This window comes from Taeniopygia guttata, chromosome 1A (assembly GCF_048771995.1).
Source record: "Taeniopygia guttata chromosome 1A, bTaeGut7.mat, whole genome shotgun sequence".
In the NCBI taxonomy this organism is placed as follows: domain Eukaryota; kingdom Metazoa; phylum Chordata; class Aves; order Passeriformes; family Estrildidae; genus Taeniopygia; species Taeniopygia guttata.
Genome location: NC_133025.1, coordinates 51,852,651 through 51,866,785, shown reverse-complemented (window position 1 = coordinate 51,866,785; position 14,135 = coordinate 51,852,651). Strand labels below are relative to the sequence as shown.

The 14,135-nt window shown below is 43.5% G+C and overlaps 1 protein-coding gene across 2 annotated transcripts in view; it reads right to left on the bottom strand.

Annotated features, from left to right (window-relative positions):
• Positions 1-14,135, bottom strand: part of SYN3 (synapsin III) — a 191,048-nt gene that overhangs the window by 6,714 nt on the left and 170,199 nt on the right. For both annotated transcript variants that reach the window (XM_030263118.4, XM_030263117.4), the window contains 4 exons: positions 12,899-13,001; positions 7,200-7,334; positions 2,454-2,538; positions 744-1,041 (listed from right to left, as the gene is read on the bottom strand). In XM_030263118.4, coding sequence (XP_030118978.4) covers positions 744-1,041; positions 2,454-2,538; positions 7,200-7,334; positions 12,899-13,001 — 621 coding nt within the window. The remainder of the gene's footprint in view (positions 1-743; positions 1,042-2,453; positions 2,539-7,199; positions 7,335-12,898; positions 13,002-14,135) is intronic.

Below are 14,135 nucleotides of genomic sequence, written 5' to 3'. Positions count from 1 at the left end.
TGCTAATATAAACATGATCACTTCTCTGCTTCTCAGAAATTGTCTTCTTATTCCTAGTCGATGTTTTATTCTGGACTGTCCATACCAATTTTCTTGTGTTAACTTCTTGTCAGCAGCAGACCTTTTTTTAGTCAGTTTTCCTGCCATGGTGCCAGCTAGATATTCTCCACAAAGAGTGACAGCAAAAGCTGCTTCCAAAGATCCACAATAGTTCAGCAGTGTGCTCTGCTCCAGAAGAGTGCTTCTACATACAGTCACCATCTGGAATTTTGTATACATGAATACAGCCACTTCCCTGTATTCCCCCAGCCTTTTTGCTACCAAATGCAAAAAGTACCTTTGTGGCTCCTGCACTTAGGAAATAGTGAAGGAATAACTCCTGGTGAGCTTTCTGGATAACATTGTGCTGTTTGCAGCCTGTGAGGATTATACACCCTGCTGGGAAGGCGGAGGCTGTGTTGATATGGCCAGGGTAGAACACACGATGAACATTGAGCACATGAACAAGAGGAAGAGTCTGAAATCTTTGTGATGTCAAATACAACATGTTCTTCCTGACAACAGGTCACTGGTGCACTGTTATGCCAAGGGATTCACATTTACCTCTGAAGTCACTCACAGTTGTGCAGGTCTTTGTCCCTGGGGACTGCTGCTTGACAACAACTCTCCATGTCATCTCAGGATATTTTTTGGACAGCCTTATTCTAATATCTACAGATACTAGGAGTTTGTCAGAGACTTACTTCAGGTGTGGGTGTGGGGCGGTTTGCTGCTTGGACATTTCTGTGGGGCTTGGCTGGCTGGGAGCCCGGCCTTGGGCAGGAGGCCGAGGCTGCTGCGGAGGGAACGTGCCTGTCTTGGAGGCCTGGACTGGAGAGGAGCCAGTTGCTGATCGGACTTGCTGTGGAGATCCAGGTGACCTTTGCTGCTGAGGGGAAGTGGACTGGGGACTCTGGGGCTGCTGTCCTTGAGGAGACAGCCGCTGCTGTGGGGGTGCGTTTGTTCGTGGAGGCTGAGATCCTTGTGGCTGGCGTGGTCCACCTGAGAGGGACATATAGACACAAATGTGAGGAAATGCATGTGGTGGAAAACAAGCATGGAACACCTCTATGGAAGGATGGGTTTTGCTAAGAGGAGAGACTCTTCAGAGTAGCTTAATGGAGAAGAATATGGCAAATCCTCTCTTATAGGCCCAAAATTGATGTCATGCCCTCCTCTCTAGAGTTGTCCTTTTCTCTACCTTCTTCAGCACTGAAGAAGTCCCTCCACTCTCTGTATCTGGTGCTTCTTATCCTTGGTGAGCCCTTCCTGCTTGGGTAAGGAAGAGTCACTGGAGAAGCAACTGTGTGGGAAATGTAAGCTGATCCCGCTGGTTTGGGTCATCAGTCCATTCACAGGCCCAGCAGTTTGATGTGAGACATTCCATCCTATCACTATCCATACCTCTGTTCCAGAACCATCACCAGTTGCCTTCAGTTGCTTTGGCAGCAAACTCTCAGAACTGAAGAGGATGTAGAAAACAATTGGGCATGACATGAGAAATTGCTGGACATGACAGATAATAATACTGTGAGAACCTGACAAAAGTTGCAGATAGTGTTGTGAGGTCTGGCTGGATTTCACAGGTGGTCAGGGGAGTTATTTGAGAAAAGGTTTTACAGAGATTGAAGGGGAGTACTGGAGACAGATGGAGAGTAGAATTCTGCAAGACCAATAGCTTGTATCACTAATATAGAATGCCAGGATTACATATAAATGCTCAATTTTGGATGCAGCAAAAACTGTGACCAATGAGGAAAAGGTAATTAGAGGAGGGTGTTAATATGGTAGAAAGATGAAATGGAGAAAAGAAGGGAAGGTGGCAAAAATGAGGGTCTAATGAGTTAAGTGAAGAGTGGTTGGTGTGATCTGGCTACCCATGGGGCATTCCTGTGCTTCATCACCCCAGTGTACATCAGGACAATAGGCCAAACCTCTTGTTCTGACCAAGCCACGTAAGTCAAACCTGCTTCTGCTGTTAGGAGAAACTGAGGCTGTGCTCTTGCTGACATGGGAACTCCTGGACAGATGATCAAGGATCCTGGCATTGCAACATTGATGTCTGTTCCAAGCCTGACAACACTAGCATCATTTCTTAACACTTGTAACTGCACAGCTTTGTGCGAACACTATATACATTGTGCCAGAATCCTGCTCCAGTGCCAGTTCAAGTGGCCTTGTTTTTCTGAGCCAAGACTTACCACCGGTATCAGCTGGCTCTATATCAAATTTTCATCCCACTTTCTGAACTGCTGTGGAATACGACAGTATCTGTTTTAATAATACACTGAATTTGCTGCCTGCTCAGCAGTGAATTGGAAAATGAGCAAAACCTTTATCCTGATACATTTTGTTTAGAAGGCAGACTGATAGGACTCGGAGACATCACTGAGATGGAAATCAGAGAACTGTACCTTGTGGAGGAGGCCGTGGTTGTGACAGTTGTCCAAGCGGAGGTCCAGTCTGAGATTTCATTGACACAGGCTGAACTTGTGGAGGCTAGAGGGAAAAAAGCCAGTCCAGTTAATACAGAGTCCCAAAAGAGAAGCCCTGAGGTAATACAGGAACTGTAGTGTCATGAAGTATTGCTTAAATACACACTCACACACACGCAGCATCTGGCTGGTAAAATCTCATGGGACTAAAAGGGAGAGGTGAGTAAGAAAGAGCATAGAAGTTGTTTGCTCACAGGGAATAACAATGACATTAAAATTTAGAATGTTTTTTAGGCAATCAGGAATTACCAAATGTATCTAGCCTGAGGGGTTCTCTTAGTCCAATCTCCCATTTTGGACAGTTGCCAGCACCAGGTGTTCTGAAGGAAGGAGGGATGAACCATGGAAAAGTCTATGGAGTAATCATCTCTGTACCCTAAGGGGTCTTCTCTTGATTGCTAATAAGCATGGGCCAGCTTCAGCCCTGAAACATGAAGCTTATTATCTGCTCCATAAAATTTTTGCAACAGTTTCAGATATTTTCTTTTGATATTTACATCCAGACCCTTTGAGTCTTGCTCAACTTTCAGCCTCATTGTCTTTCCCGTTTCTTATCTCTGTTGCTTTGTTCTGAGTTTTGAGACTAGTTCTCACAACCTGCCCATGCTGGCCATTCATTATTTTGCAAACCTTCACTGCCCTCTCTCATTTACCTCCTTTCTAAAGCTGAGAGACTTTAGAATCCCTCCAGTCCCTCCATGGGAATATTTCCAAGCCCCTAATTGTTTTCATCACCAGCTTCTCTTTCCCAGCTTTGTAATTTCTCTTGCAGATGCCAGAGATGGGTCTGCTTACATTTTTCCAGATGAAGCAATATCTGGGTTCTCTGTATACATTGCCAGTTCATTTTTCCTGCATCCTAATTTCCTGCTTTTCCCTTGTCAACACAACCATAGGCTGAGCAATGGTTTTCATTAGCCTGTATGCGACAAAGTATTTCACAAGGGAATGGCTGGTGCCACTTGAAAGTTCTGCACATTGTTTATGCTCTCCCTCTCTCTACCCCCAGCTTAGCTTACCCTTCAGTCCTCCATATGGAGTTTCATTTGCTGTTGTGGTGACTGAACATACATAGCTCTGTCAGATGTTCTTCACCGCCATCCTTGGTCCTGACTAATGCAAATAATTTGGTGCCATCTGCTCTTTCTTCTCTCTTGCTGTTTAGTCTTTTTGACAGATATTTTAATAAACAGATTAAGCAATGCAGAGCTGCTGCACAAAGGGCTGGTCCAAAGTTAACAAAAGTCTGAGTAAGCCTATTGCACAAAATTGTTTATGAAAACCAGGAAAGTTGGAGACAGATAGGCTGGTACATGCTGGATTATTTACATGCAGAACATCATGATAAAAGGGTCTTCAAGGCTCCTGAAAGGTCAGGAGAATGAGCTAAGTGATTCTGGAAATGTGAAGAAATGTTTCATAGTTGGAAACATTGAAATTTGTTTCAACTGACTAACATAAATGTGATGAAGTAGCCAGTCCATTTTTGCACTATTTATCTGGGACTTGCAAATGGACAGGGAAGGACAATCTGAGAATTTTCCATTCATGGCTTCTAGCCCTACATAGCTTGGGAACTAAACCTTGCCTTGTTGTTGATGGAAATCACCTGTTTTCATGCTGTGAGATGTCTTGATTAGATCAGGCAAAGAAAAGGATTGGATCTCATATTCACCACTACAGCCCCTCCCTGCAGTCAACCAAGGCATCTCAGAAATAAAGGCAAAACAGGTTTTTGAGGCTGAGAATGAAGGGATGAGGGCCGGCTCAAGGTCTTCTGGTGGTGGGTCAGAGAGGTAACGACAGAACCATAGTGTAGCCATGGGACAGGGTTTCATGTTGAAGGCATGAAAGCAAACTTGTCATTAACATCTTATCCTCTTCTGGGCTCATTTATCAACGTGGCCAGGTGCAGTATCCTTGAAGTATCCCCTCTGCTGTTTGCAAGAATTAAAATCTCTAACATCTGTATCTGAGGTCAGCTTCTGCTCCACAATAAAACTTTACCTTTTAGCCCCTCCATGCTTTCTTTTATAGCTTATCTGTTACCTTGCCTAAAGCTTTTTGACTAGCTACATCATTCAGACTGATTGCCTAAAGTCTATGACTTCTTTGTCTAAATTTTTCTGTATTACTCTTACAGCTTTCAAGCAACATATTTTGTATTTTTTGTACACCAGTTCTCTGGAGCATTAACTATTTCTAATGATATTGCAGGTTTTTTGGCAGCTTAGTCACTTCCCAAATTCAACTCATTGGATGTGGCCATCTGGAGTTTGGGGCTTAATTATTTTTTAAAAATACCAGTCATCACTGATTTGATAACTGTTTTTGTTCCTTTCTGTGTCATTCTGATCAGGAAAAATTATAACGAGGTAAAGAAGTTACCCACTTTCAGCAATTACATTTACTAGAGTCACAATGCTGTCCCTGTTGTCTTCTTTTTCACCCTAAACTTTGGCTGATCCATAGAGTCTACAAATTGGTAGGGATCCATTGTTCTGATGAACTCAAAGAACTTTTTTCATTCTTTCTTCTATCTGCTCCTCAAAATTAATTTCTGCCCCTTTTGCATTTCCTTTTATTACTTGTAGGATGCCACATAAATGTCATCTTAAATGTCAGATTTACAAATTGGAAAGATATTTTTCCCCATTTGTCTTAAATGTCCTTTCTATCATTCAATTCTACAAATTTATTTCTCACATTCTTGGTTCAGGAGCAGATCAGAAACATATATATGCATTCTGGAAACCAGTGGTCTCTCAAATAGCATCTATACAGTTTTGCTGCTAGGGAATTGATTAATTTTCTTTTCTCATGCTTGTGTTATATCCTTACTTTTTGATACCACATTTGTACCTTGGACATTAAGTCTAATGGTACACACTCACTATCTGACTTTGTACCTAGATGTTTCCTATGGCAAAGTCAAGGTGTTTTTACCTCCCTCTGAATTGCTGTCCCCCTGTGATATTTGACTTGTTCCTGATAGCTGAAGTCTCACATTGTTGTGACTTGTTACTTTTCCATCTCTGTCAATTCTGTGCAGTTTCATAATTTATCAGTTTGTCTCAATCCAGAGACTAGTTTAGAGAGGTCCAATAATAAGTATAGGTATTCTCTTCATACCCATAGGCTATCCAAGGATTCATATTTCTATGTATTCAGTACTGCTGTCTTTATATTCAGAATTGCTCTTTGTATTGCTTCTGTAGAAGTTTTCATCTGTAGCTCTAGTTCTGCATCTCACTAGCCTCATATTTAATTCTTTCTCTCTGGACACTTCAATCTGTTAGAACATTATATTAGTGATGCAGCATGTACATTTTTGTGATGTTCGTGGCACCAAGCTCTTTCTCTATTAGTAAAACACTCTAGTTAACGTGTTGTGTGTTTAGTTCTCTTGATTACATATACAGGTATTTCTAGGTTTTATTCCCAATGAAGACCCTTTGCTTATTTGACTCTTCTATTTGACACTCTATCCCTTCAAGATTTGCTTCGGCTTTGTTTTGGCCTTAATTTAGGTCTGCTGTAATCCCATCCAATCCTGTACCAGTATATTACAGACATGGAAAACAGATGCATTCTGTCCATGCTCTCAGTTTCTGTTGGCTTGCCCTTTGCTCTTAGTTTATGCACTCTATATCTTGACTATTTCAAACGGTAGTTCTTGATTCCACTTTGTAAATGCTATCTCTTCTGCACTGCTTTTGCTGCCTCAAAGCATTTTCAGTGTGTCTATTAAATGTTTATTCCTTCACTCTAGCTAAAACTTGGAGTTACTCCAAATACCCTTCATGCTGGTCCTGGTTTAGCAGGAGTGGACTGTCATATGACAAAGGCAGAGCATCATAAAGTGCCTTCTTCCATTTTTTTGTCTCAAGTGGAAATGAAAATTGTACCAGTCTGTTGCAATCACTTTTGTCCCTCAACTTTTTTCTGTCTTGTCTCTTCTGTTGTACAAATTTGTTGTCCTCAAACCTTCACATTGGCTCTCTGTTAGATACTGAAAGAGATGTAGCAAGTACACCTGGGTACTCAGGTTATGTTCTGGGGTGTTTCATTTATATTTAACTGCCTCTGGGAAATGTGGCAGTAAAATTAGATGCATTTGATACTCAAAATAGATGTACACAAGAAGAACTAAGGGGACGGTTTAAATGCAAAAGTAACAGGTTCTTATATGAGTTCAGCTTTGAAGAAGAAACTGCAGTAAGGAATGGAACAAGTCTTGCTGGAGAGTCCCACTTTCTGTTCTTGAAAGCAGAACAGAGATTCAAAATCCAGAATGAAACCTATCCTGAGGGATGGTGTTAGACGGAAAAGAAACTGGGTATTAGAAGTACCTCTAAAAATGCCTGTCTTCAATGTGAATCAATGAATTTAGCAAGTCAGAATGTCTAGATGCATGGACATGCTACTGGTGTGATGTCATATTTATCTGAAAGAAAAGTAAGGGAGATGTGTTCCTTAGGGGCACCCACTTCAAAGAGCCTGTGAGTCTCCTTTAGAAGAGCAGGAGTCAGTCTGTCCAATACACTCCCAGGTGGGACTGTTCAACTCTCTGAGATGTGTGACTGCCCGACACACTCAGCAAGGAGGGAGAAAGAAAGGAGGTTAGGGAAATAACTTGGTCACAAGGTCTCTGTTCACTCATACCCATGGCCTCAGTGGTGACGGTGTAGATCCAGCAGTGACGACAAGCTGAGTCATTTTGGAAACAACCAGATCAGCTATAAGTTGTCTGTCCTCTTCTATGTGCTCCCCAATCAGGGGCATTGAGCTGTCCATCACCTGCCACAGGAGGCAAAAACAACAGTTAGTAAGGTGGTTTCCTGCTGGCAGATGCCTGTTTCAACTCACTTCTTACATTAACATGTTTTGTGTCTGCACATCCTTGTCAATATCTACAGTCACCACTCTCCTCGTGCTGAAACATGCTTGACTTTTCCAGGTGTGGGATTTCGCTCAGGGATTTTTGGAGATATACTTCCCCAAAGTCTCCATCTTCCTTCCCTTCACAGCTTAGGAACCAAGCCAAGACTTATGGTGGCTGGAAGCTTTCTAAATCGACTTAATACAAATTTTGTCCTGAGGAGATGCCTCTAAAGGATAAGGTCTCTCTGGCATTGTCCCACAGAACTTGGGAGTGACATTTAAACTTAAAGGGCCACAGGAGAAAAGAAACAACATGTACTGAAGCCTGAGGAGATGAGAGCAACAGGGACTGGAGGAAACTAGGAAACATTTGGGATTAATGAACACAAAGCACTGCACTCTGAGAGGGAAAATAAACACCACAGATGTGTAATGAATAGGATGTCACCAAACCGGCACCAAGTACAGGAAAATAAACTTGGTCTCTGCTTGTCTTCTTGATAATGCTGTGATACAACTGCATCCTAAGCAAGTTCTACAAATCTAATGGGGAAAACTGAGAAGCAAGACTGTGGGGATGGGGGAAGGAAAACTGTCAAAGGGTCTTTGAGGTAAGAAGTGGCCTCACAACAATAATACTGAAAGCACAGCAGACCCTCAGCTGTATAGCAGCCCTGAACATGATTTTCAACAGTTCATCATAAATCAAGTGTTTTGCAAACATTAGCTAAATCCCACAGGAAGAACTGTATTCTGATGAAGTTAAGATTCAGCTGGAGTAAATATAATAGTACCAAAATATCAGGGTTGGAAGAGTTTGTTTTATTTTGCTTTTATTTTTAAAGAAAACATTAAAATCCCTGGAAATGCAAAGTTGAAGTTTAAATTGCTCAAGAAAGGCACTGACTCACGCTCAGATAACAATCGGAAATACACTCCACCCTGGCAAGGCCACAGGAGTACACTCTTGGAGGGAAATGGAAAATTTTGCACCCTCTTTTTTTAGATTTAAAATACAGGAAATCAGTGAGGTGAGTTCACTGAGTTTGTATTCTGCTCTTTCCTTGCAGAGTAATGGTTTTGTTTAAATTCTACAGGTGTCTTCTATGAACACTAGAAAAGCTACCTAGAAAGTTTTAACTAAGGTACACATGGAAAGGGGGTTGATGTTTATACCCGTGGCCTACTTGGCCCAGGGGACAAAAGGAGAAGGTTAGAAAATTATATGTCAGTGTTTGGCTAAATACACAAGGTGGCTTTTCCTTCCACTATCCACTTAGCTGTTCTTCCGTTGAGAAATGAGGTGAGGAATGTGCCGCTTCCTAACAATGCCCGGGGATGGCCAATTCCCACCTGGGTCTCACTAGCCAGGGGCTCCTGGGGGACCTCCAGCAGGTCCCTGCGCAGGTTTCGCTCCTCTCCACTCCTGTCTTTAAAGGAAATGTGGCAATTACAGTTCCCGAGAGAGAAGCAGTGTCCCGCGCGGTGCGTGGGGCCCGTGTGACCACTAGATGATGCCGTGTGACCACCAGATGCTGCCCTTGCCCTGCCTAGAGTCAGGCGAGCCGCGCTCCCGCTCCCCCGCCCTGGAGTCACCGAGACACAGCACTGCTCAGAACACCCCGAACCCCGCTTTTCATAGACTCGTAGAAGGGTATCTGGGCTGGAAGAAAGCTTTAAAGGCCATCCAGTCCAACACCCCTGCTATGAGCAAAGACATCTTCAACTAGATCAGATTCCTCTCGAGCCCCATCCAACCTGACCTTGAATGTCTCCACAGATGGGGCATCCACCACTGTCTGCACAGTAAAAAAATTTCTTCCTTATATGTAGTCTGAATGTACCCTCTTTTAGTTTAAAATCATTATAATTTGTGCTGCTAAAAGGTTTGTCCATTTCTTATGGGTCCCCTTTACATACTGGAAGATGCTATAAGATCTGCCCTGATCCTTCTCTCCTCCAGGCTGAACAACCACAGCTGTCTTCATAGGAGAGGTTCTCCAGCACTTTAGTAATCTTCATGACCCTCATCTGAATCTACTCCAACAGGTCCATTTTTTTCCTGTGCTGAGAACCCCAGAGCTGATTTCCCCATCTCAAGGACTGCTTTTTCCTATTTCTGTGGCTGCAGTGACTGAAGAGGAAGATGATGCTTTATAAACCAAAGGCTCCAGGGGGAGTGAACCCTGGAGCAGGTTTCACCTGAACCAGTGAAGATGTACCAGGGATGAGGGTATCTGCTGCCCTGATGTGTCGTATCTGGCAGGGGAACGTGAGATTTGGGAGACAGCAAATACAGGAGTGAAGAATCACATGCAGAAGGGAACGTCTTTGAAAATGGCAGTGATTTCTGACTGGTTGACACTGAACTGAGAAGAATCATGAGATGTCACCTTGCCTGTACTCCAGGAAGGGTGAATTGGTCTGGAACTGGGCAGATACAAATGCTAATACTGAATAAATCAACTGGCTGAAAGGAATATGTGATTTACAGACAGATTGCACTCCTCCTTTCCTGGGTGATCACAAAACAGCTGGGCAAGGCAAGAAGATGTCAGCACATATGAACCCAGCCTTTGTAGCTGCCCAAGGTCAGAGGCTGCTCCTGGTGCAGCTGCTGCTGCCTGATAAAGTGAATGAGGGGTGAAGGAAAAGTGCCCAGGTAAAGAGAGTCAGGAAAAGATCGTCCTGGTTCTCCCTCTGAGCCTATCTGATGCTGAAACCTGGGCTTGTTTTCGCACACTCTGATGTGCAAGAGTGGAGTGTTAGGTGATTTCTAGGGAGGAAGGAAGGAAGGAAGGGAAGGAAGGAAGGAAGGAAAGGAAGGAAGGAAGGAAATCAATGATTGGGTGTATCAAAACAAATGACAGGCAATGCTGAATGGATGAGCAGGGCTCCTTGAAGGGCAGCAAGGAGCATGTCTAGTAACATAGCTTAGCTGCATGGCAGTCAGAGCTTATCTTATTCTTCCAAGAGGAAGAATAAATCACATGGACTATTTTGCTTGCCCTTTGCTATCTTCATATATTTCATCTTAGCAGAGATGTGGAAATGGGCTAGATTACCAAAAAAAAAAAAAAAAAAAAAAAAAAAAAAAAAAAAAGAGAAGGAAGATAATTAAACCATACTTGTTGCTGATAAAGTTCTTTAAAGGAGAGGAAAAAATAATTACCAGCATTTACTGTTAAATTCACAATCTGTTTCAATAGGAGCCATGAAAATGGTACCCAAGGTTGCTAATGCTCTGAAGGGAGAAATGTAACAGATTCTGCTGTTTGTCATGGGAAAAGAAAAGAAGGTGAAGTTCAAGTAAGAGAAAATACCATGTGTGCAAGATGATTACTCTTGTGCTGTTGATAACTCATTTGCCTTAATCTTATTTTGTTTGCTACAAACCACTGTGATAAATCTCAGTTCTAGAACTGCCCATCACTACCTCTGTGAATCTGTCCTGAAGAACTACCTTGTGAAAATTAATTACTGTCTGCAACTGCATTGTGCAAATTCCTTGTTTGTTTAGCCCATTTAGGCATGCTTTCATGTAAAGTGTCACAGCACACTGTTCCTTCTTATCAAGAAAATACAACTGTCACTCTGTCAAGTAACTTTTTTTCTCCCACTATGAAAAGAAAAAAGCAAAACAAGGGATCAGTTTCAGACCAAGAAAAGTACCCCAGGAAGTTGGCTGGAGGCAATTAATTACTTGTCAACATCTCCCTCAGATCTGCATAAAAAGGTACCTGTTTGTCTTTGTTCTGGTCCTTATATTGCACTACTCTACTCCTTTCCCAACAACATCTATCAGCCTGGCATCTGAATGCCTGCTAGATGTTGGTATATCAGGCCCACTCAATCAGGTTCTCCACTGGGATAATTCAGCACGACCATCTGAAGCAATATTGTGTTTCTTCTGATTTGTGTTGTATTAGATGCATTGCTGCTTACCTTGGTCACAGAGAGAGGAGCATGAGCGTGCATTTCTGTGTGCAAGCTGATGTTGGCTGTTAGGGTACGGATGTGCTTCTCGCTGGTCTGTCACACACAGTGGCAGATGTGAAAACCCAGAGGCATACCCAGACAGAGCCATATAATCTTTAAGCCCAGAACTAGCAGAGTGTGCACGTACATAGGCTTATGTGCAAGAATATATGTAGGGATAAGAAAACCACATATCACGTCTAACCATGTGTGGACACAATCCAAATGTCCTTACAGTTGTCTCTAGCAAGGCTGCTTTCTTCCTCCTTCTTTCCCAGCTGCAGGGGCATAGAAATTTATAAGTGCACAGCAGGGAAACAGTCTGCTCTAGGGGATGCTCCTCTAGGTGCTGATGAATTGCATACGGGAGCAGACCCATTAGCCCTGGCCCCATCAATTCAGGAAAAGACAGAGGCTTGCCAGCATTTGGTTGCTGGCAGCACGCTTCTGTCACATGGCCTTTGACAGGTCACTGCTCCTCTCCCTGGGGAGAGCAGATACATAATGCAGGAATGCGCAGTCACTGGAGGGCTCATGTGGTTCTCATCAGCATCCCAGCGCTCGGCGGGTGGGACTGCTCTCCCACACATAGCTTTCCAGTGTGTCAGCACCCCTGCATGAAGCCAATAGGCTGGCTCTGCTGTCTTCCTCAGCTGGCCTGTGTTGGTGGGGTTTACAGCAGGTCAGATGTTGTGTCTCCTCAAGCCACATACTGACAGAGGCACTTGCTTACTTGCTGGATTGTCTCTCCTCCAGGGCATCTCTTCAGTTTCCCACTTTGATTTTCTGGCCAGCTTTTCCTTCTCTGCCCTGTTAGGATGATCTGAGTGTGCTATTTACCCCACCTCTATATCTGCCTCCTGGCCTGGGAAGGAGCACATTGAGCTTTAGCTCTCAAAGCCACAGTCTGTCCAGCCCTGAATACAAAATGTATTCAAAATGTACAAAATGTACTCATTAACATTGTGGCCTCTTACTGTAGTGAACGCTGTCTACACAAAAGATTTTAGAAAATCCACCTTTCTTTTTTTTGTTCTATCAAGCTGCACCTGTTGCTTGTGAACCTTTTGCTACACTCTCACCATTTATTTTCCTCTTTTAAATAAGGTGCAATTAGTATTTTTGTTCTGAAGTCTCCTTTAAAGTGATCAAAGAAAGGTTCATTCAGAGAGAAGCTGAGATTTTTAATGAACTGAATCATCTGCTGGAAAGCTGAGGTGGCCAAACACTCTGTGGCTCTCCATTTCCTTTCACGGTCCACACTGAGAAAGGAAGGCACTTTCCCTGACACCTTGTTGTGTATCTGCTAGTTTGGCTGGGGCTCTGAATCAGCTCCTAGCACATCAGTGGGCCATGGCCTGGGGATGCAGGTGGGCACGGAGGGGCAGACACTGCAGCAGCGCGCAGGGTTGGTGAGCGTTGGTGCGTGTGAACTCCAAGGCAGAGTGCTTGCAGCTACACTTCCCAAAGGAGACCCACATTCAGGTTGCCTGTGCTCTCACCTCAATGATATAGTCTTTTCCATCTTTGCTGTGGACAGCTTTGACAGCGCAGATATCCAGACCTCCAAACATTTCTGAGCAGGCATCTGCCCAGAGTCGGTACCTGCAGAAACCACGAGAACATGGCCTAGGATTAACTGTCCTTGGGTAGTCCACCAAAACCAGCCACCCACCCTGGGGCCCAGAGGAACACAAAGTGATTTGGGAGCCCTTATTACAAGGTGTCCTTCATGTGTTTTGCTGCGTCCTTGACTCTCTTTCTTGACTCCCACTCACAGGAGATGGAGTAAAAATAAAGAATCTTGCCTAAAGTTTCCCTTAATTTCAGATTGATTCAATCCTGCCCTCAAGCCACCTTAAAATGTTTCTTTCCTTCCTTGGTATTTACATCAGATCTCCAGTTGGTTGTCATTCAGCCAAGCTATAAATATTTAGCTCATTTAATCTCCCAGTAGTGTTGGCCCCTCAGCGTTTGTATTGGCTTTGCCTGAAAGCCCTCCATTATGCAGGCAGCTTTCTCCTGATAAGATGTCCTGGACATTTGGACTGGAATAGGATCAGAAAGTGAGTGTTGAATTTAGCAAGTAGTAGCCATCCCTTCTCTGATCTGTAACGCAGTAGCTCCTGCATTTTACAATTTACTTTCAATTTTATCTTTTTACAGTCTCCTGCTTCCTTCTATCCCTTGGGTGTTGTTCCTAGTCAGGCAGTCTCATCACATGGACCAGGCACTATTTGTTGGAGGGAGACCTTCAGGCTGCAGCACTTTCCCCATCCATCCCAGGATGGGAATGTGAGCTAGTGGCCCCTCAGCTATCCTGGAGTCAGAGGAGGAGCGAGAATGACAAGAGGCATATTATGGGGGGACCACATCCCCCCGCTGTGGAAATGAGGAGGGAATGAGGCAGCCTGATTTTATTTCCTGTGCAGCTGTGCCGTGGTCCTGGTCATTTAAATAAAAATAATAATCTCAGAACAGCAGATCTGTAAGCAGGACTATGACATGATACAGAGAGGGGAGAGAAGGCCACAGTCTCATGAAAACACTGACATTTTGCAGACCCTACAGGGACTGGGGAAAGAGCTGTTCTGGCTAAAGAACAAATTTATGTCCTTGAAGCCAGCCAAAGTCCCCATAGCTTGACAATATAATGATGAACTTGTGTGAACACAATGTCTCTGGGAAGAAGAAAAATTATGGCTTATATGACTACTGGTGCTCTTTTATCCCTAATGA